At 39.7% G+C, this 20,659-nt stretch overlaps 2 protein-coding genes across 2 annotated transcripts; one reads left to right on the top strand and one right to left on the bottom strand.

The window, feature by feature from the left end:
• Nucleotides 1-1,698: 1,698 nt before the first annotated feature.
• LOC133876940 (uncharacterized) lies at nt 1,699-3,715 on the top strand. The gene is made up of 2 exons (XM_062315161.1): nt 1,699-3,282; nt 3,392-3,715. Exons 1-2 carry the CDS (start codon nt 1,699-1,701, stop codon nt 3,713-3,715), a joined length of 1,908 nt encoding a protein of 635 aa, XP_062171145.1.
• An 11,055-nt stretch (nt 3,716-14,770) lies between these two features.
• On the bottom strand, nt 14,771-17,911 carry LOC133878518 (uncharacterized). Its single transcript, XM_062317079.1, has 8 exons — nt 17,868-17,911; nt 16,888-17,689; nt 16,480-16,724; nt 16,144-16,377; nt 15,941-16,033; nt 15,719-15,820; nt 15,174-15,627; nt 14,771-15,066 (listed from the first exon to the last, which is right to left on the bottom strand). Exons 1-8 carry the CDS (start codon nt 17,883-17,885, stop codon nt 14,894-14,896), a joined length of 2,121 nt encoding a protein of 706 aa, XP_062173063.1. The 5' UTR covers nt 17,886-17,911; the 3' UTR covers nt 14,771-14,893.
• Between the last annotated feature and the right edge of the window lie 2,748 nt (nt 17,912-20,659).

The raw sequence follows: 20,659 nt of genomic DNA, 5'->3' as shown, positions 1-20,659 counted from the left end.
CTGTAATCAATACAGCTGGAACCTGTATTCAAAACCCAACACAATGGAACAAAGACTATAATCCCTCCACTTCTCAGCATCAGAAAGATCCAAAAATCCAGAAATAGCACCACAGTAACAGCAGCCAACAACTAAGGCAGCATCAAATGCAAATTCCATCTATGCACAAGAGGTAATGGGTTTGATAGATTTTTAAATCTACCTTTAGCCAAGATCCGAGACCTAACTTCCCACAATATACAAGCCACAATAGCCTCTTCAGATTTGGGAGTATTCCCATGTAGAAGATCATTTCTATGTCTCCACAAATGATAAATCACAGCCCCAAAGCATAACTTCCCCAAGCAAGCCTTAAGATTTTTCCCCTTAAGCATAGCAATACCCCACTCAATAACATCCTCCCAAAAAACAGGAATATTATCAAATAAACATTCAGCCAATACTGTCCTCCACACTCTCCTGCTGAAACTACAAGAAAAGAAAAGGTGATCCCGAGCCTCCATCCCTCCATGACAGAATAAACAATTCACATCACCCGTATACCCCCAGCAAACCATCTTCTGCTTAGTGACTAAAGCATCCCTACAAGCCAACCAACAAATAAATGAATGCCGAGGAATGGCTAAAGAAAACCAAACCAAATTCCACCAAGAGACTTCCGGGAACTTAACCCTCAACCTATCCCAAGTTTCAGCACAAGAAAAAGTTCCCTTTTTTGATAACCAAATAGGAGTATCTACACCCCCAATTTTAATCCCCGGCAGTTGGCTTTGAATATCCACCAAAGCCTCTGATCTAACCCCCTGCCAAAACCAATCTCCATTAAGAATAATAGAGGAGAGCTTAATGTTAGTATGGAAACCTGAATCATATATCACCCTAAAACCATAGTGATCACACAAGTAACCAATAGGGTGCCAATGATCATGCCAAAGGAAAATATTACTCCCATCACCAACCTGAAACCGGATGAAAGACTTAGCAATATCCCTAAGCTGAAGAATCTTTTTCCAGCTCCAAGAACAAGACTTAGGAATAGAGAGTTGCCACAAACTCCTACCCTTCAGCCAATTAGCTTCAATCCATGCCACCCAAAGAGAACCAGCTTTGGCAAAAAGATTCCAAATGTGATTTAACATTGAAACTTGATTCCAAAGGTCAATTCTTCTAATCCCTAAGCCACCTTCCTTCTTAGGAACACAAATCTTTTCCCAAGATACCATAGCATGAGCTTTAACATCACCACCACTCCAAAGAAATCTGTTAAATTTCTGCTCTAAAAGGTAGATAATCCTTTTAGGAAGAATAAACACCCGAGTCCAGAAATTCTGCAGACTAAATAAAACTGAAGAGAGATGATGGGTTGGTTTTATTAAAACTGCTTCCCAATTATGTGAAATTAAAATCTTTGAATGAACTATTGAATTAAAATCAGACAAAAAAAGATAAAAATATTTGGCCACATATATAGAGTAATATGCCAAACTTGTAGAAAATGAGATCTGGAACTAGGAAAATGTGAAATAGCATGGCATTAGTTGATTTGACTTCATTGTTCAGAAGTGACCGTGAAACTCTTTGTTAAAAAGTTTATGACCTATAAACTTCTAAGTTTTCGAAATAAAATTTAAAATTTAAAACTCAATTCAGTGTTTGTATGTTTTATGTGCAGTGTCAATCAATCCTATCACTTGAACAATGGCAAACAACGATGTCATTTTTAGGGTTCATTACGGGGGCCGGTTTGATCGGCGATACAAATGCACCTATGTTGGAAGGCAAATAGGGTTGTATGAAGAGTCATATGACCTAGATTGTTTGTCTTTTTTTGAGATCGAAAGAGTAGCTGGAAAATTTGGATACGAACCAGGTGACCTGGTGTACTATCGAATACCCGGAAGAGAATTAGATGATGGGTTGGTTTTATTAACATCTGATGAGGATGTCTCCAGAATGGCCGATGTCTTATTAGGCCATACACTTGTATTACTGTACACGGTGTCTTTTGCAGATGCTGGTGCTGAAGTAGGGGCAAATGAGGGTGAGGGTGAGGGTGAAGATATTGTGGAAAGTGGTAATGAGGAAAGGAGGTTGAAGGTTGTAAATGATCCATACTGGCATGCATTGATGAGTGACGATGACGATGCATGGGATGGGGCTGATGAACCAGAAGCTGGTGGTTCAAAACGTGATGATGATTATAGTCCTCATTTTGATGATGATGGTGATACTGATGAGGAGGATGGTGGTCATGGGGAGGGTAGCCATGAAAAGGCAGCTGATGTTGGTGGTTTAAGTGGTTCGGCTACTATGTTGGATGATGAGGAAGAGGATGAGGTATCCTCTAACATAGCTAGAAGTGATATCCTCGTAACTCCCCCTAAAAGTGATGAGGAGTATGAGACGAGTAGTTGGCCTAAGTGTGTTACTAGGGTTTCCCAGTTTCAGGATGTGGACATGGAAGACCCACATTTAGATGTTGGCATGTCATTTGAATCTGCTGCTCAATTCAGGAAAGCTGTGAGAGAATACAATTTGTTTAGGGGTAAGGATGTTGTGTTCACAAAAAATGATGGGGATCGGGTTATTGGAGTTTGTAAGAGTAGGCCCAAGGGTTGTCCTTGGAGAGTTTATGGTTCACTGGTTACGGGTGAGAGAACTTTTATGCTTAAGTCACTGAACCCTAAACACCAGTGTACACGATGTTACAAGTCTTCGATTGTAACGTCTAGATGGATTGCAGACAGAATGACCCACAAATTTAGGACACAGCCAAACTATCCAATTGCAGCTCTCTTTGATGATGTAAAAAGGAAATGGAATGTGGATGTTACTCCTAGACAACTGTACAGGGCCAGGGTTAAGGCGAAAGAACAGGTAGAAGGTAAGCACAAGGAACAGTACAAGCGGCTATGGGATTATTGTGCAACAGTAAGACAAATGAATAGATGGAGTACACTGTTGATGAAAGTTGAAAGGCCTACGTTAGACGTCCCACCTACTTTTCAAAGGTTGTATATGTCTTTGGCAGCATGCAAGGAGGGTTTTAAAAGGGCTTGTAGGCCCGTGATAGGTGTTGACGGCTGCTTCCTTAAGGGACATTTCGGGGGGCAATTGTTGGCTGCTGTGGGAAGAGATCCAAACGACAATATTTATCCGATTGCACTGGCTGTGGTTGAAGCTGAAACCAAGGATAGTTGGTCCTGGTTTCTAGAGACTCTAGTGGGGGACCTTGGTCCAAATGGCTGTACTGGGTGGACATTCATTTCTGACAGACAGAAGGTATATTAAAATATTGTCTTTTCATACATTTTCACTTGTGCATTTACTTTCATTGACTCAAATCTCTCTTTATTTATTTTTAATTTGTCTTCTGTTGTTCTTTGCCTAGGGGTTGATACCAAGCTTCGAGGAGGTCCTACCAAGTGCACCGCATCGCATATGTATCCGACACTTATATGCAAACTTTAGGGGTGATGGGCACAAAGGATTGGTGCTAAAAGACAAGTTGTGGAAAGCAGCTGCTGCATATAATTTTTATGGGTATCAAAGGGAAATGGAGGCGCTGAAGAAATTGAGTCCAGCTGCCCATGCTTATTTGGAGAAGATTGACCCCCGTACCTGGGCTAGGGCTTTCTTTGACACCACCCCAAAGTGCGACTTGATCATGAACAACTTATGCGAGTGCTTCAACTCGTACATCATCCATGCCTGAGACAAGCCAATCATTACCATGCTGGAGATGATTAGGAAGAAGTTGATGAGGCGATACCAGAAGAAGAGGCAAGGAATAAGGGAGTATGTCGGGGAATGGTGCCCGAAGATATTGGCAAAGTTAGACCAATGTGGAAAGGATGCTGCAGAGTGTACTTCAACTTATGCTGGGGATGGAATCTATGAAGTGTTGTGCAGTTATGGCACATTTGTGGTTAGCTTGACGGACCGTGTTTGTGGGTGCAGGCAGTGGGATATGACTGGCATTCCATGTCCACATGCCATCTCAGCCATTTTATATCATTCTGCCAAACCTGAACAGTACCTGCATCCGTATTACAGTGTTGAGAATTACAAAATGGCTTATGACCCAATGATATACCCAGTGCCAAGTGAGGACCAATGGGTCAGAACCGGGCAAGATGAGGTTCACCCACCCGTTATTAGAGCTACCCCAGGCCGGCCCAAGAAGCTCCGGAGAAGGGGTCCAGATGAGCCAAGAAACCCACATTGCATGAGGAAGGGTGGTGTAAGCATGAGATGCTCGAAGTGCAGGACAGTTGGCCATAATGCTAGGACTTGCCCTAGGAGGAAGAGGAAGTCCACTCCAAGCACTGCAACAGAGTTGAACTTAGATGATGTAAGTACATATATCTTAAATACCACTTTTTATTTTTTTTATAACAAAAGACAATTGCCAACTTTGTTAATAATTTTCCTAACCTTGGTTGTTTTGTGTCGCAGATTCCTTCTCACCCAATTGCTGATGATTCACAGCCTACGGAATCATCTACAGCTGCACAACCTGTTTCACGGCCCAAAAAGAGAGTTCCACCTACTACTATTGATGTAGGTATCAGTAACATTTGTTATTACAAATATATATGTGTTATTTCTAATGACGATGTTACATATGTAGCCTACTTCAACGAAAAGGAGTAAGACAATGGCTCCCTCAATGCATACTTGGGCATCACAAAGAGCAAATTCCACAGCTGTAAGTAAATACAGCTTTCCACCCTATACTTTATATGTAAATAGATTTTGAATTACTAATAAGAGTGTGTTGCACAGGCAAAATCTGTTGCTGCAAGGCCTATTAGGAGGTCTGGTAGGTTGATGGCAGCATTTAAGGAGCCCGATCCCAACAAAGAGATACCCACTATTGACCTAACATGTGATGATTCACAACCAGCAGTATGCACTCGGGAACCAGCCAGGGCACTCGGAGTTGTCATTCGAGAACCAGTAAGGAAGCCAGCAAGAGTGGTGGTACCAACAGTGGAGAAGGGTATACGAAGAATGGAAGCTAAAAACAAAGGGAAAAAACCAATATGGCAGCCTTGATGTGTTTTTATAAACTGTTGTTGGAAATATGATAGTCGACTATGTTGGTTTGTAGTTGGAAATATGATAGTCGACTATGTTGGTTTGTAGTTGGAAACTGTGTTTCGTTTGTTGTTGATAGGAACAGTTTCTTGATGTTGTAGTGGGAAATATGGACTATGTTGGTTTGTTGTTGTTGGAAACAACTTGTTTAGGTTTGAAGGAAAATATGCAGGAACAATACTATGTTTTCTGATTTGTATGTTGGAACCTATTTGTTCAGGTTCCAAAACAGTGTAGTTGGAAACAATTTGGTTTGTTGTTGATAGGAACAATTTTTTGATGTTGTAGTGGGAAATATGGACTATGTTGGTTTGATGTTGTTGGAAACAACTTGTTTAGGTTTGAAGGAAAATATGCAGGAACAATACTATGTTTTCTGATTTGTATGTTGGAACCTATTTGTTCAGGTTCCAAAACAGTGTAGTTGGAAACAATTTGGTTTGTTGTTGATAGGAACAATTTTTTGATGTTGTAGTGGGAAATATGGACTATGTTGGTTTGATGTTGTTGGAAACAACTTGTTTAGGTTTGTAGGAAAATATGCAGGAACAATGCTATGTTTTCTGATTTGAAATTATGCAAAAATGCCAAAATGTTATGTTGATGATGCCAAAATGCAAAGTTGTACAGGAAACTATTTGTTCAAGTTTCGTATGTTGGAAGTATAGGTCAGTATTTTAGCATATGTACAAGGAATAATGAATCAAATTGGGGTTGTCAAAAAGCTATTTTGATGATACCAAATTTCATGCCAGGAAATTATACACATTTTTTACATTTTCGAAAAGAGGGAGACAAACATTACAAGTACACTACACATTACGAAGTTTACCAATACACTAGTTACAAGGTTTCAAAGTTACAAATACACTAATCATTACAAACATATTAGTCATTACAATTTTTCAAGGTAGTCGTTTGTAGGACATATGTCCTTGACTGACACCATACAAGTTGCCCCAAAACACAGCTAAGAAGACAATAAAAAAAACCCAAGAAAATGCCAAAATTCGGCTATTTGTCTTTGCAATTTTCACTTGCATGTCATATCGAATTGCTTCGATCTCTAGCTTGGCCTTCAATTCTACAACTTCCTTGTTCAGCATAGCGTGCCTGTGTTGCACACGAGTCAATGCTCGTCTAGCATGTTCACACATTTCAGAATCTTTCCATTGGAAGAATCCACAAGACCGACCAACCTATTCAATTAGAGGTCTCATAAACAAAGTTAGGTTTTCAACGTTAAAAAAAGTTCAATGGAAGGCCAAGTATAATTAAGAGTTGATACCACTTTACTTACTAACATAATTATATTATAGGGGTAATTAATGTGGAAACAAGCATACAATGCAATTATGATACATATAGAAATGATGTACATATTAATCTGGCTCTTTTGGAATTTAAGCATGATCATATCTATAAATTAAAAAAATAGAAATCTAACATACATGACTAAGCTCACTGACCTCTTCTCTTTCGATTTGTTAAGATACAGTACATGCATATCACAAAAAGTGGTGCTTTCAATTTGCTTATCATTTAACCAAACCAAATACAACATAATGCTACTGAAATTATTTACAATGCCAAATAGTGGTGTCATTATTGCTAAAGTCCTCAGCAAATGACGAGAAGAAAGATATTAATGCTCTGATTTCATGAATTATCTAAGAGGTATTCATCATGCAATCATTGTCCGAACACAACTAAATAATAACCAATACCTCATTTCAGGATAATTTAACCAAAAACCACTCGAGCAAAAGAAAGAAAAAACGACCCATTGTCTTCAGTTACCCATTGTCCGAAAACAATAACCCCAAAACAGTTCAGGCAAAAAAAAAACACCTCATTGTCCAAAAACAGGAAACCAAGGAACAAAAAAAAATAAAAAATAAAAAATAAAAAAAATCCTAAGACAATAATCTAAGAACTAACTTTCAAACCCTAAAAAAATTACCCATTATCTATAAAATATAAGAGAATAAGCAAACGAAGAAGAGGTACTACCCATTATTTACAGATCCATTAAAAAAAAAATCTTACCTCATAGTTCACACAACCGTAGAACAAGCGGCCGAAATTTTCATCGGTAAAGGAAGTCTTCAAAGGTGCTGGTACTCCACACCGGCAGATGGGCTCTCCGGATGTTGCTTCGCTCTTCCATGAACAAGACATTGAAGCTCTTCAAGGTCGACTCTTTCAGCGGGCTACTGCTTTGAAGTTGAAGTGGAACACCAAAGAAAATGACGTGAAAGAAGCTTCTGTTGCTTAGTTTGAATTGTTTTGTTTTGTTTTTCTTTTTTTCTTTTCATAAGCTTTAATCTACTGTACCGGAGGGCATTTTCGGAATAAAAATGGGGTAGACGGCACTTGACATGCACGTGAGCAGTTGACCGTCGGACATAACGGGTCTGACTGACGGAAGGGGGCAAACGGTGTCAAATTGGTAGTTGGATGCTCTATTTTGGTCGAAGGGGTAGTTCGTGGGGGCAAAATAACACTGGCCGGTAGTTCATGGGGGGAAAAGGTAATTACCCCTTTTTTTTATTAATTACTGTTGGAGGGCATTTTGATCTTTAAACCAAAATTAATGCCCGGAAATGGCATATATATTCCGTCCAAGTTAACAAGATTCCCTGACAGAATGGGACAAAGTATGTAAAGTTGTTAGTTGGATACTCTCTTTTGGTCGAAGTGTCAGTTCATGAGAGCACATTGACAATGACCGGTAGTTGATGGGAGGAAAAGATAATTACCCCAACCTTTAAGTTTGAGTCTTTGCACAATCATAAGACATATGAGAAACCCATTAGATTTTACTCCCTATGAAGAGCAAAAACAACTTCTTTGCATCACAATGGGTTCAAAGTGAGCCAGCAAGGGCTTATAGGGAGAGGTGGTCTTTCTTGGGTGGAAGTGGGCGTGAGGGTGTGATTTTGGGGGAGGAGGACAGGTGGAAGAGGAAGAAAAGGGTGGTTTTGGTGAGGTTTAATCAGAGGTTTGGTTTTAATGGTGGAGGTGGTGGGGGAGATAATGGTGCTACTGTAAGAGTTCTGAGAAATTTTGCTTTGGCTATTAGGTTGACATATCTTTCAATGACTAGGCATCTTGGTTGGCTTCTGGATGCAATTGTTTCCATTTGGGTATTGCTTTCCATTTGGCTATTGAGTTATTTGCTTTTTGATTTTTATTTTCAAGAGAATAATAAAAATATAAAAATTAGATTATGTTTAATTTACTTAAAATTTGGTTTTATATATGTATGATTCATACTTTAACCCTTATTTAAAAAAATAAATAAATAAATTATTTGGCCCCCTCAAATTAAAATGTCTGGCTTCGTCCCTAATTCTTTTCCTCGTCCTCCAGTAATGAATTGGCAGCTTCACTTTCGAGTATGTTTGATAATGTTTATATTCATTTTTTGAACGAATCGGGTAAAACTCTGGCTTTGTCGGCAGACGTGGCTCAAAAGAATTATTTGCACTCAAGAAGTTTCAAACATTAGACCTGATGGAAACGCCACCAAAACCAAAGCCTTTACCATTTGAGCTAACCCTTTAGAGTTCTCATGGATCACTTTTGAATACATATTTTATAGTATTCTTTGATAAGGGTAGAAAATATTTCTAATAATTGGTGATTTAATATGATATTTGAACATTGTGGTGCAGAAAATGAGAGGACTTTGTTCAATGTAGACTATGAAGGCCCTTGAACCCATCCTACACCTAATCCTCCTCATGCAGAGAACGAGAGGACTTTGTTCAATATAGACTACAAAAGCCCGCGATCCCATCCTACACCTGATCCTCCTCATGGAGAGAATGAGATGACTTTGTTTAATGTAGACTACAAAGGCCCTAGCTCGGACCCACCCTACACTTGGTCCTCCCCATGTGGAGAACGAGTGGTCTTTGTTCAATGTAGACTACGAAGGAGCTCGACACCATCCTACACGGCTACACCTGACCCTCCTCATGTAGAGGACAACGTGGATTCCGAAATCCCCCCGCATTATTCACCCCCTCCTAATCTGATGAATGTGCCTGTTCACTTCACTTTGAAGTATGTTTGATGATATGTACATCTTCTTATCTTCTTCTTCCTTTTTTTTTTTTTTTTTTTTTGACTCATTTATCATTTTTGAATACATAGTGTATAGTATCTCTTGCCCTCTCATGCAGTAAACCAGAGGACTTTATGACAAGTGACGGGATTATGATTTTATTACACTGATATGAATTTATTTGAATTTTGAAATCAATTAACAAAACTGTGTCTCAAGTAATTCAAAGTTAGCTTAGTGGGAATTAAAAACTATTGAATGGGCATTATAAGAAATTACTAGTGAAGAATGGCATTTCTTATTTACATTGTTAGAATATAAATTACATTATTATATTAATATTTTTTTTAGTAGCTTAAATTTATAAAAATTTTGAGTTCTAACATTGTCTCAGTCAATACATCTATATCTACAAGGTCTAAATTTACATGTAGATACACATGTATGAATATAATACATACATGACCAACTACCAGGAACAGAGAGGAAAAAAAGTAGGGATAGACTCCCTCAAGAAAATAAAGATACCTTTAATTTTGAGTCTCCTAATATCGCAACCAAACATGAAGGTAGTAAGCCAGTTCAGATAAAATTATGACGCATCAGGGTTTCAAATAAATGCTATCATCCCAGTCATTAAGGACTAATACGTGACGACAAACAATTAGGTTTGATCAACTTTATTGATATATATATATATATGTGTGTGTGTGTGTGTGTGTGTGTGTGTATTTTGTTTACGATATTTTAGCTAAATTCAAGAAAAAGCATGATCTTGATACACTGATAGAGTGGGCACGAAATAGCTAGGAAACCTGCAGGCATCAAATGATTCAAATCAAACACTTTTTTTAAAAAAGAAAGAGAAAGGAAAAAAGAAGAAGAAATGCATAAAAAGTACCTTGTCTGCCAATGTGAATGTGGAAAGTTGATTTATATATTGGTCAGTCTCTCGCATGGGTCTCTGAAGATGAACGAAGACTCATCATGTTTTCTTTTTGACTAACGCTCTCTTGGGTGATCATAGCGATTGCGTGGAAGCTTATGAGTATGTCTTCTAGTCTTATTTTTGCTACTCAAAACACTTTTTTTTTTTTTTTAATCATTATATTTTTAATAAAAATTCTAATAAATTATTTATTTCATCATATATTTTTTTTAAATATTATTTTTCAATATGTTAAATGAAGAGAAAATCCAATAAAAAAAAAAAAAGTAAATCATTGCTCTCAATATTATATTCACTTAATGTGCTACAATGAACTTTCATCTTTTGCTTATAAAATTTCATTTTAACAAAAGTTTTACTTTGAAACATCTGTCGGAGATGCTCTAAGACAAACGGCTACCGTGCAAGAACCGCTCCCGAGCTTTATATATATATATATATACACACACACGGACCCAGCTCATGGCTCACCCAAGAGAGCGTTAGTCAAAAAGAAAACATGATGATCGAGTCTTCGTTCATCTTCAGAGACCCATGTGAGAGACTGACCAATAAATCAACTTTCCACATTCACAATGGCAGACAAGGTACTTTCTATGCATTTCTTCTTCTTCTTTTTTCCTTTTTCTTCTTTTAAAAAAAGTGTTTGATTTGAATCATTTGATGCCTGCAGGTTTCCTAGCTATTTCGTGCCCACTCTATCAGTGTATCAAGATCATGCTTTTTCAGTACTTTTTCTTGTATTGGGAGAACAAATTAATAGAAATATATATAAATGATAATTATCAATAAAGTTGATCAAACCTAATTGTTTGTCGTCGCGTCTTAGTCCTGAATGACTGGGATATTGATAGCATTTATTTGGAACCCTGATGCGTCCTAATTTTATCTGAACTGGATTTAAGTGCTGTCAAGTTCCAAGAGTCGTATATAGATGTGCCACACAATTGTTTGATCATGACAATTTGATTCCAGTGCTCCATATATATTGCTAGCTCTTGAATCCTTGATGGACAAGGATCCTTTTCGTTATCTTTGGGAAATTAACAAGTCAAGAACTAATTCAAATGATTATAAAATGTGAAATTTCAATATTTCTTATAAACAACCGCAGTCTTATTTCTAAAAAATCAAATAAATTGCAGCATATACATTCCATACTTTTGAGTAAGATGAATTATGAATGTTTTTGTATTATGAGAGATACATAGCTCGAATTCTAAAAATGATAAATTCAAAATCAGTTATTCTAATTGACCTAAATTACAAGTTATTTTCAGCAGTCCAAAATCAGTCATTAGAGATTGTCGAAGTAAGCCAAAATAATAATTTAGTTTCTGCAGTCAAATTTTGTCGAGAAATTTGATGTATTTCATTAGTGTGTCACGTCATCAACATTAAAATGATGAATCGTATCACTCTTAACAAAAAAAAATTATTAAGAGAAATGATATATACAACCAAGTTTCTCAGGAGTTTCAGGTATTTGTTCAGGAACATCCACTATATTTGCTTTCTCTTATTGCTCTTTCTCGAGGGATGCAACTGTGTGGCTACTTGTTCTGGTGCTTCTTTAACAACAGACTTCACAACTGGTTGCTCTTCTGATTGGGCCTTAATAATGTCATCCACTGGTTGTAGTACGTTTATTTTTTTTTTAAAAAAATAATAAAAAAGTGGAAAGAATGTTCTAGGTGTTAGATTTATCGAACGGCCTAGATTGTAAAATAATCTAGCAAGGCAATTGTGCTGAATGTCAAAAAAAATAAAAATTAAATAATTGATTCATATTTATTTATATTAAATAATAATTATTTCACGTTAAATTTTCATAACTTCAATCATTTTATATAATTTTTTATACCTGATTTAATCATTTCTTACTATAGTTATCCGTGAAAAAAATATTCGCATACAACTACCACCCAAGAGATATGATATGTTTACAACTTTTATACAGCTCTTAAACAATTTTAACAATTTATTTTTAAGATCAACCATTAAATATTAAGGACCCACATGTAAAAAAATAGATCCAATAATTAATTTTTTTTAAAAAAATCGGAGCTTTACAACAATCATCGACTTTCAATACATATATATAAAGCTTGGGAGCAGTTATTGCACAGCAAAAGTCTGTCTTTTTTTTTTTTTTTTTTTATAGATACGAAATAAATAACAGATAACAATGCCTAAGGCATTGGCAGAGGAACAGAACTAGAAGCATCCGAAGCAATGACAACATTCCTAACTGGAGTAAAAACACTGACAATAGAACCAAGAGGAGAATGGAGCTGGGAGGATATGGGAATGCTGCTGAAAATAAATCTAGCTGTGGTTAATGTGCTACATGATAAGCACCGAAGTTTGCACTTTTATTGACTTTTCGCGCTGACCATAAAGAATCAAGAGGAATACTATCTAATGTGTTACGAATAATATCAGTGATACGTCAATCATGAACAATAGTTGGATACTAGATAGCAAAGATAACTACCTGAGAATCTCCCTTAAAATCGATGTAATATATATATATATATATATATATATATATATATATATATATATATATATATATATTAGTAGTTTCTCTATTCCTTTATCGCATTGTAATATAATTATTCCAAATACTTTCTAGAGATACATTAGATTCAATGCACTATTTTTGCCTTAACTTACTGTAATACAGTAAAAATATGTGAGGATACGCTGGAGAAGACCTTTCTTGTATGGACATGTATTTGAGTAAACACCTGTTCTAATAACGCAATAAAACAAAAATATTCTTAAAAATACGGATGTTTGGTTTTATTATATTACATATTTTGTATACCTCCATATAAAAAATATACAAATTTACCTTTAAATTTATAATAACCACACATGAATTCCACATAAATTACAGATGCCCCCAAAATGACTTGAAAAAAGATCCTCTCCATTTGAAATGGAGATGATTGTCTCCCGTTAGAATACTTTTAAGAGTATAGTTGTCATTTTATATTTTCATAAAATTTAAAATGACAATTATACTCCTAAAAATACAATAACCGGAGAGGATCCTCGATCCAAATTCCAAGGACTTTCTCTCCGGTCTTCACTCTCCAATATATCAACATTCCGCATTCACATTTCCACTTTGAGAGCCCCTTCTGTCCGGTCATGGCAGAAAACATGGGTTTTTTGCCCACCAATAACCAGTTGACATGTCAGCCAAAAAAATAAAAACAAAAAAACTGAAATGCTCCTGCCGTATTGAATCGCTTCTCTTAGTTCTTTCTTTCCTTTCACCGGGACACGATGAGGCAGAGGGAGAGAGTGGGTTCGAGAGGGGGGAGATCAGGGGAGAGAGTGAAACAGAGAGAGAGAGATGCTGTCAGAGAGAGAGAGGATTCGATCGACGGTGGGCCAGCGCCGGAGGAGCAGGTCCGGTTGTGGGTCCTCGACCTGTGGCTGGAGGTGCGATCGAGGCAGGGACGGTCCGGCAGTTCCTGTGGAGCAAGGTTGGGGCCGATCGGAGCTGAGAACGCCGGAGATGCGCTGACTGGGTTCGAGAGGGGGAGATCGGGAGAGTGAGATCGGGGGAGAGAGTGAAACAGAGAGAAAGAGAGAGAGAGAGAGAGAGAGAGAGAGAGAGAGAGAGAGAGAGAGAGAGACGAACAGAGAGAGGATATCGGGGGAGAGAGTGAAACAGAGAGAGATGTTGTCGGAGAGAGAAAGAGAGATGCCGAGAGAGAGAGAGAGAGAGAGAGAGAGAGAGAGAGAGAGAGAGAGAGAGAGAGAGAGAGAGACAAACAAAGAGAGGATATCGGGGGAGAGAGTGAAACAGAGAGAGAGATGCTGTCGGAGAGAGAAAGAGAGATGTCGAGAGAGAGAGAGAGATGAATAGAGAGAGGACTGACTGGTTGCCGGAGAACTGACTTCCGGCGAGGCAGGGACGGTCCGCAGGAGCTTTGCAGACCGAATAGTAATTGGAGGCTTTGGAGTTGATTTGACACTACAAAAATGGTATGAAATAGCCACGTGCAGTTTGACACGTGTACAGTGTCGTACACGTGTCAAACATTTAGACACGTGTACTTTGACACGCGTATTACGCGTGTCAAATGTGCATGTTACAAACTGCACATTTTGACACGTGTATCGGAATACACGTGTCAAATTTGACACGCGTATTCCAATACGCGTGTCAAAATGTTTTGACACGTGTATTGGAATACACGTGTCAAATTTGACACGCGTATTCCAATACGCGTGTCAAAATGTTTTGACACGTGTATTGGAATACACGTGTCAAATTAGACACGCGTATTCCAAATACGCGTGTCAAAACATTTTGACACGTGTATCGGAATACGCATGTCAAATTTGACACGTGTATTCCGATACACGTGTCAAAATGTTTTTAATTAAAAAAAAAACTAAATTCAGTTTTTTATTTAATTAAAATTTTTATTTAATTATTTAATTGTATTTTTAATTAAAATAAAAATACAATTAAAAAATTAAATAAAAATTTTAATTAAATAAAAAACTGAATTTAGTTTTTTTTTTAAAAAAAATAAATTTTTTATTGTTTTATAAAATTTATTTGGGTTAATTAAATTTTTTTTTGAATTTTTCAAATTTTGTAATTTTCGACCACAAATAACGCAGCATTTATTTTACCCAAAACCAACACGAAATCATACTACACAAACAAATAATTAATAACATATTCGTTAACAAGCAAATATTTACGAACAAAAAATAATTACACAAAATATCTACAAATCTGAAAGGCGTCTCTGCGAATCACGAGGTACCGTCCCAGGCGTGTTCTCGCCCACCGGCGATTGCTGCGCAATGAATGGTGTAGCGGGCGAAGGTGTAGCGACAGTGGAGTGCTGGCTCAGCTGTCGTCCAACAGGCGACAACGTACCAACCGTTGTCGAATTACCTGCAAATAATATAGACAATTAAAGTATATAATATTACTTGCAAAATTAAAGGGGTAATGAAAACAAATTGAAATTAATTTTGTCCTATACACAATATAAACCATACCTGCAGATGCACTACCAACGGACGACGTACTACCTACGTGTGCAGGAGAAGACTGATTACCAACACATGGTGCTGGTACTGCCATGGAGGACATGAAGACCTCCATCTCTCGCAAGCGCTGCTCTATGCCGTCGAACTGTTGCACGCGCTGCTCCAAACGGTCATTCCTCGCTCGCTCAGCATGTAGCTCCGCTTGCATCTCTTCCATCTTCCGAGACTGTTCGGCCCAATCCCGAGACGTCCCCTGAGATGGTCCCCCCTGTGACCGAGGCCTATATGAAAAACATGTCCCTCGAACAGGTGTGACGTTCGGGCCAACCTGCCGAACCCTCCCTGCATACTCAGGCCTCCCAATCGCCTGTTCGTAAGCGTCGTTCGGTGCCCAACGCACCGTGTCTGCGGAGACGCTTTGCGTGGCGGCTGGATCACTGGCTAAACTCTGCGTCATCCTCTCCTGTACGTCGTCAACATGAAAAAGTCATATATTGAATAATGACATATCACACATAATTTAAAAATATTAGTAAACTAAATCAGTAGCATACGCATAAGACCCGTGTACGGTCGTTCAGGAAAGTGCCGTCCTTCTTTGTGTGGGTCTTCACGAACGACGCGGCGCGAGTGGGGGGCGTGCCAGATGTACATGCCTGTCGTCATGCAGTTGACATATATAACAAACAGATAGCGATAAAAATAGTTTAAAGAAAAAGAAAAAGAAAAACAATTACCAACAAATATTAAAAACATAAACATATATATTTAATTACCTCCTCGTGATTAAATCTGGCATAACTTTTAGATCCCGCACAATGGGGTAGGTCATTCCGCTCCCGCAACCTCTTCATCCGTTCAGAGGTTGCCTACGCATTGAACATGAAAGTAAACATGTAACAATTGACACACTTAAATTAAAACTAAAATTAAATGAACTGTTATTAAAAAATAGTTGACAATTTTTTGGCCTACATACGATTTTATGCTCTCTGCACCAATCTCTCAGCAGGAATTCTACATCTTCTGCATCATACTGCTCAAAAAATTTCTCCGGCATTCTCGCACGGATACTCTCGGGCGTGTCACCGTCTCCAATTCCTAGTTGGGTTTTGAACCTCGACTTCCACGAGCGGTGCTTACGTCCAATATCATTCCACGCCTCCTGTTGTGCCCTGCGCATGTCAACTGATACAGGTAGATAGAACTCCTCCTGCACATTTCAATCAAAGCATTATAGGTTTAAAAACTTCAACCTAAACATTAAGCTCAAGTTTAATTCAAATAAATAATTAAATTATATTCATAAACATACCATCAGTGCGTTCCACATTGCCTGCTTAATCTGCCTATTTACCCTCGCCCATTCGTCCCGCATGTGTATGTAGGACCCACTCCTGATCATCTTGCCCACTTCCCGCCGAAAACGATTGCAGGCTCGTCCTACAGGTTGTATAGCAGCATTGTACTGCAATACAACCTTCTTCCCCCTCGGGAGCACCCAGTTTCTCGCTGGGTCGTCAATCACCTCATAATAAATGGTCCCGTCTGGGTTGTACCCTAATGAAAAAATATATTCAACATTAATTTAATTGGTTAACATTAAATAACACACACACACATATATAAACAAAATGTAATCAAATAGTTATTTTTTTCCAAACCAAAAAAAATATTTTGGTAACATAATATGAGTTTTAAGGATGTCTACATATGTACTTACCCATCAACCGAATCTGCCCAGTCCCTATGTGCTGCGTCGCTGGGTCGCCTGCAACCTCCTCGCCAACCTCTCCGGCTGGTGGAGGATGCTGATCATCATCTGAATCCATACCCTGGGGGCTACCGGGGGCCAACTGATCGGTACCCAACATCGCAACGTCCTCCTCATGGGTAGTCTGGCTCCCCCCCACATCTGGCATCTGACTCTCACCGGAAAGCGGCATCTGACTCTCACCGGAAAGCGGCATCTGGCTCTCACCAGGTAACGGCATCTGCCTCTCTACTTGCCCCGGGCCCTGACTCGCCCCCGATGCTGGCATCTGTCTCGGCCCCAAAATCTGGCCCTGCATCGCCGCCTGTGCCGGTATCTGTCCCAACCCCACAGCCGGCATCTGCATCTCCCCGGTCTGTGACAGTGGAAATCTACAATCCTGCGTCTCACTATCAGGGTTACACGTCATAGGTCGACTATACGTATACGGAAAGTACGGCGCATAACCCTGTGACCCCACCCCCTCTTGCACCCACCATCGATAGGCGTTACCCGGTTGGGTGAACCCTAACTGAGATAATGTCGGCGGCTCCGACAATGGAGAGCTGCCAACTCCAGCTGTGCTGGTCTGCCCGTGATCTGACGTGGGCACGGCCACCATACCCGGCAACAATGGTCTATAAGCCCCGTCTGGGTGGGGTGGCCACGCCGCAGTATATACTGGCGTCGAATCAGTGGGCGTGGTCATGGGGGGCACGGGTGGGCGAGGTGCCCGATATGCATAAGGATGGCGTCCCTGGTCCATCAATACCTGCGAATAAATGTAGACAAATTAATTAGAATATTTTTTGTAATATATTTTTAATGAATATGCAAATTATACAACGAAATTTGCATATAATAATAGAAACCCTTATTCAGTTCAAGCGAATTGTACAAACAATTTATATATCAGTCAAGTGTGTTGAGTTCAAGCTAATTATACTCACAAGAAATACATCAATCATTGTATCACGGGAGCTTCAATCGGATCAATATCGGGCCTGTCGTACTCGAATTCATCATTCGTATCAGGTAGGTCATCAGTGGCTAGTACGAGCGGTACGCACTCATGGTAGGTTGTACCATCCTCATTACTCCCATCCCCCTGGCCAACGTCGTACACGTTGCGCGGTTTGGTCCTAACCGCACAAACCCAATTTGGGTTCCTTCCATCTTCGACGTAGAATACTTGATCCACCTGAGATGTAAGCACGTACGGCTCGTCCTGAATCAGTTCTCCCCTGTGGACGAGGTGATTGAAGTTGACAAACACTAGGCCATACTCGTCTATTGTGAATCCTCTTTCCATCGTGGGGTCTGCCCAATTGCACTTAAATAGGACGTACGTAGTCCTGTCATAGTACTCGACCTCAACTATATCGGTTAACTGCCCGTAGTACGTTTCGCCTTCAACGGTAGGAACACATACGCCGCTGTTCTGAGTCCTCCTTCCCACATCATGGGCAAGCGTGCGAAACAATTTCCCATTTACCACGTACCTGTTGTACTTGACCGCTGTCTCCTTCAGCCCTCTACAACGCATAACCAAGTTGTGGCCCAATTCCTCCCTACGTTGATCGTCAAGGCCATCGACCTATGTTATAATTACAAATATTAAACACGTGTATTGGGTAATTATATTGAACCCGCATAACTTTATCCAACTTAAAAATTACAACTATTTCCTTACATATGCAGGGTACCATTCGCAGAACTGCTCATGATGTTCTGCTTCAATAAGAGCCTCCGTAATGCGACCTCTAGTGCATGATCGCCTAAGCGCGTCTTTGTGCATCCTACATTCAGCGTATACAATTATGTAGTAAAATCAATTAGATGCGTTATTCGAATTCTGTTAAATATATAAACACTACTTACGTCCGCAAATTGTGAAACTCTTCAGAGTTGAACACAATATAACGATGAATCTGGTGCATTATCAACCGGTTCAGGGTAACACGCGTGCCCGCCCCCTTGGATCCATCAGGATTCCTCTGAGGTCTGTTGTGGAATGTTGGTGCGTTATTCAGATACCTTGAACAGAACGTTACCAGCTCGGTCGCTATGTACCCCTCCGCAATGCACCCCTCAGGAGCCGCTTTATTGCGCACAGTAGACTTGAAATGCCCCAGACTCCTGGTGTACACACATACACGACAATTTAATTGTCGTCAATTATGGTTACATTTAAATCAAATTATATATTTACATATTACGCTGAATTTTACCTCTCCGCCGGGTACATCCATCTATACTGCACGGGTCCGCCGAGTCTACACTCGCGCACAAGATGCACGACCAAGTGGATCATGCTCGTAAAAAACCCTGGAGGGAATATCTGTTCTAGTTTGCACAAAGTGATACAGACGTCACCCTGCAGTCGGTCCATATCTTCTTGTGATAGCTTTGTTGAGCATATGCCTCTAAAAAATGCCGAAATCTCCACAAGAGGTCTAACAACTTTATCAGGCAATGACTTACGCAGTGCAATTGGAAGAAGCTGTTGCATCAGTATGTGGCTATCGTGGCTCTTCAACCCGGAAATTGTACGGTCCTTCAGCCGAACACATCGTGAAATGTTCGAGGCGTATCCGTCCGGGACCCTTACATTTCGAAGAACCTTCAGAAAACTTTCTTTGTCCTCTCTAGTCATGGTGTGACAGGCAGCGGGAATATACGTTTTACCATTGGCGGCCGTGAACGGATGCAACTTAGGTCTCAACCCCATTTCCTGCAAGTCCAGCCGAGCTGCCAAGTTGTCCTTCGTTTTCCCTTTTATATCCAAAATAGTGCCAAGTATATTGTCCATGACATTTTTCTCTATGTGCATAACATCAAGATTGTGCCGAAGCAAATTGTCTTCCCAATACGGCAATCTGAAAAATATACTTTTCTTCTTCCATATAACATCGGAACTCCCTGCACCCTTCTTCCGCTTCTTCCGTTTCTTCTTCTTACCCGCGGTCTCATCCCCAAACGCAACTCCGTCCAACTGTTGGAGAACCTCGTATCCGCATGGCACAATCGGGGCGCTGTCAAATTCTTCAGTACCGTCAAATGTCCTCCTGTTAAGCCGCCACAGATGTTCAGGCGGCAGATATCTCCTGTGCCCCATATAGCAAAATTTGCATCCGTTCTTTAAGCGTATAGAACGCGTCGATTGCATACAGGAAGGACATGCCTTCGCACCCCTGTTAGGCCAACCAGATAAATCTGCATACGCTGGAAAGTCGTTTATCGTCCACATCAACTGAGATCGCATAATAAAATTTTCCTTCTTTGAAGCATCAAATGTTCGTACCCCTACATTCCACAGTTCCAGCAACTCATCAATCAATGGCTGAAGGTAAACATCAATATCCATACCTGGTGAGCTCGGTCCAGGGATAACCATGGAAAGGATGAAGGACGACTGTTTCATGCACATCCAAGGTGGCAAATTGTACGGCACAAGCATTACGGGCCATGTGCTGTGGGATGTGCTCATGTTCCCAAATGGATTAAATCCATCTGCTGTCAAACCAAGCCGGACGTTCCTACTCTCTGCCATAAAATCTGGGTGTAAAATGTCAAACGATCTCCATGCCTCACCGTCGGCCGGGTGCCTCAATACGCCATCCCTAGTGCGGCCTTCTGCATGCCATCTCATATGGGGCGCAGTATGCTTAGACATGAATAACCTCTGCAACCGTGGGATGAGTGGAAACCACCTCAAGATCTTCACCGGGCGTTTTTTTCT

This window comes from Alnus glutinosa, chromosome 9 (genome assembly GCF_958979055.1).
Source record: "Alnus glutinosa chromosome 9, dhAlnGlut1.1, whole genome shotgun sequence".
NCBI lineage: Eukaryota > Viridiplantae > Streptophyta > Magnoliopsida > Fagales > Betulaceae > Alnus > Alnus glutinosa.
This window is presented reverse-complemented; position numbering and strand designations above follow the sequence as displayed.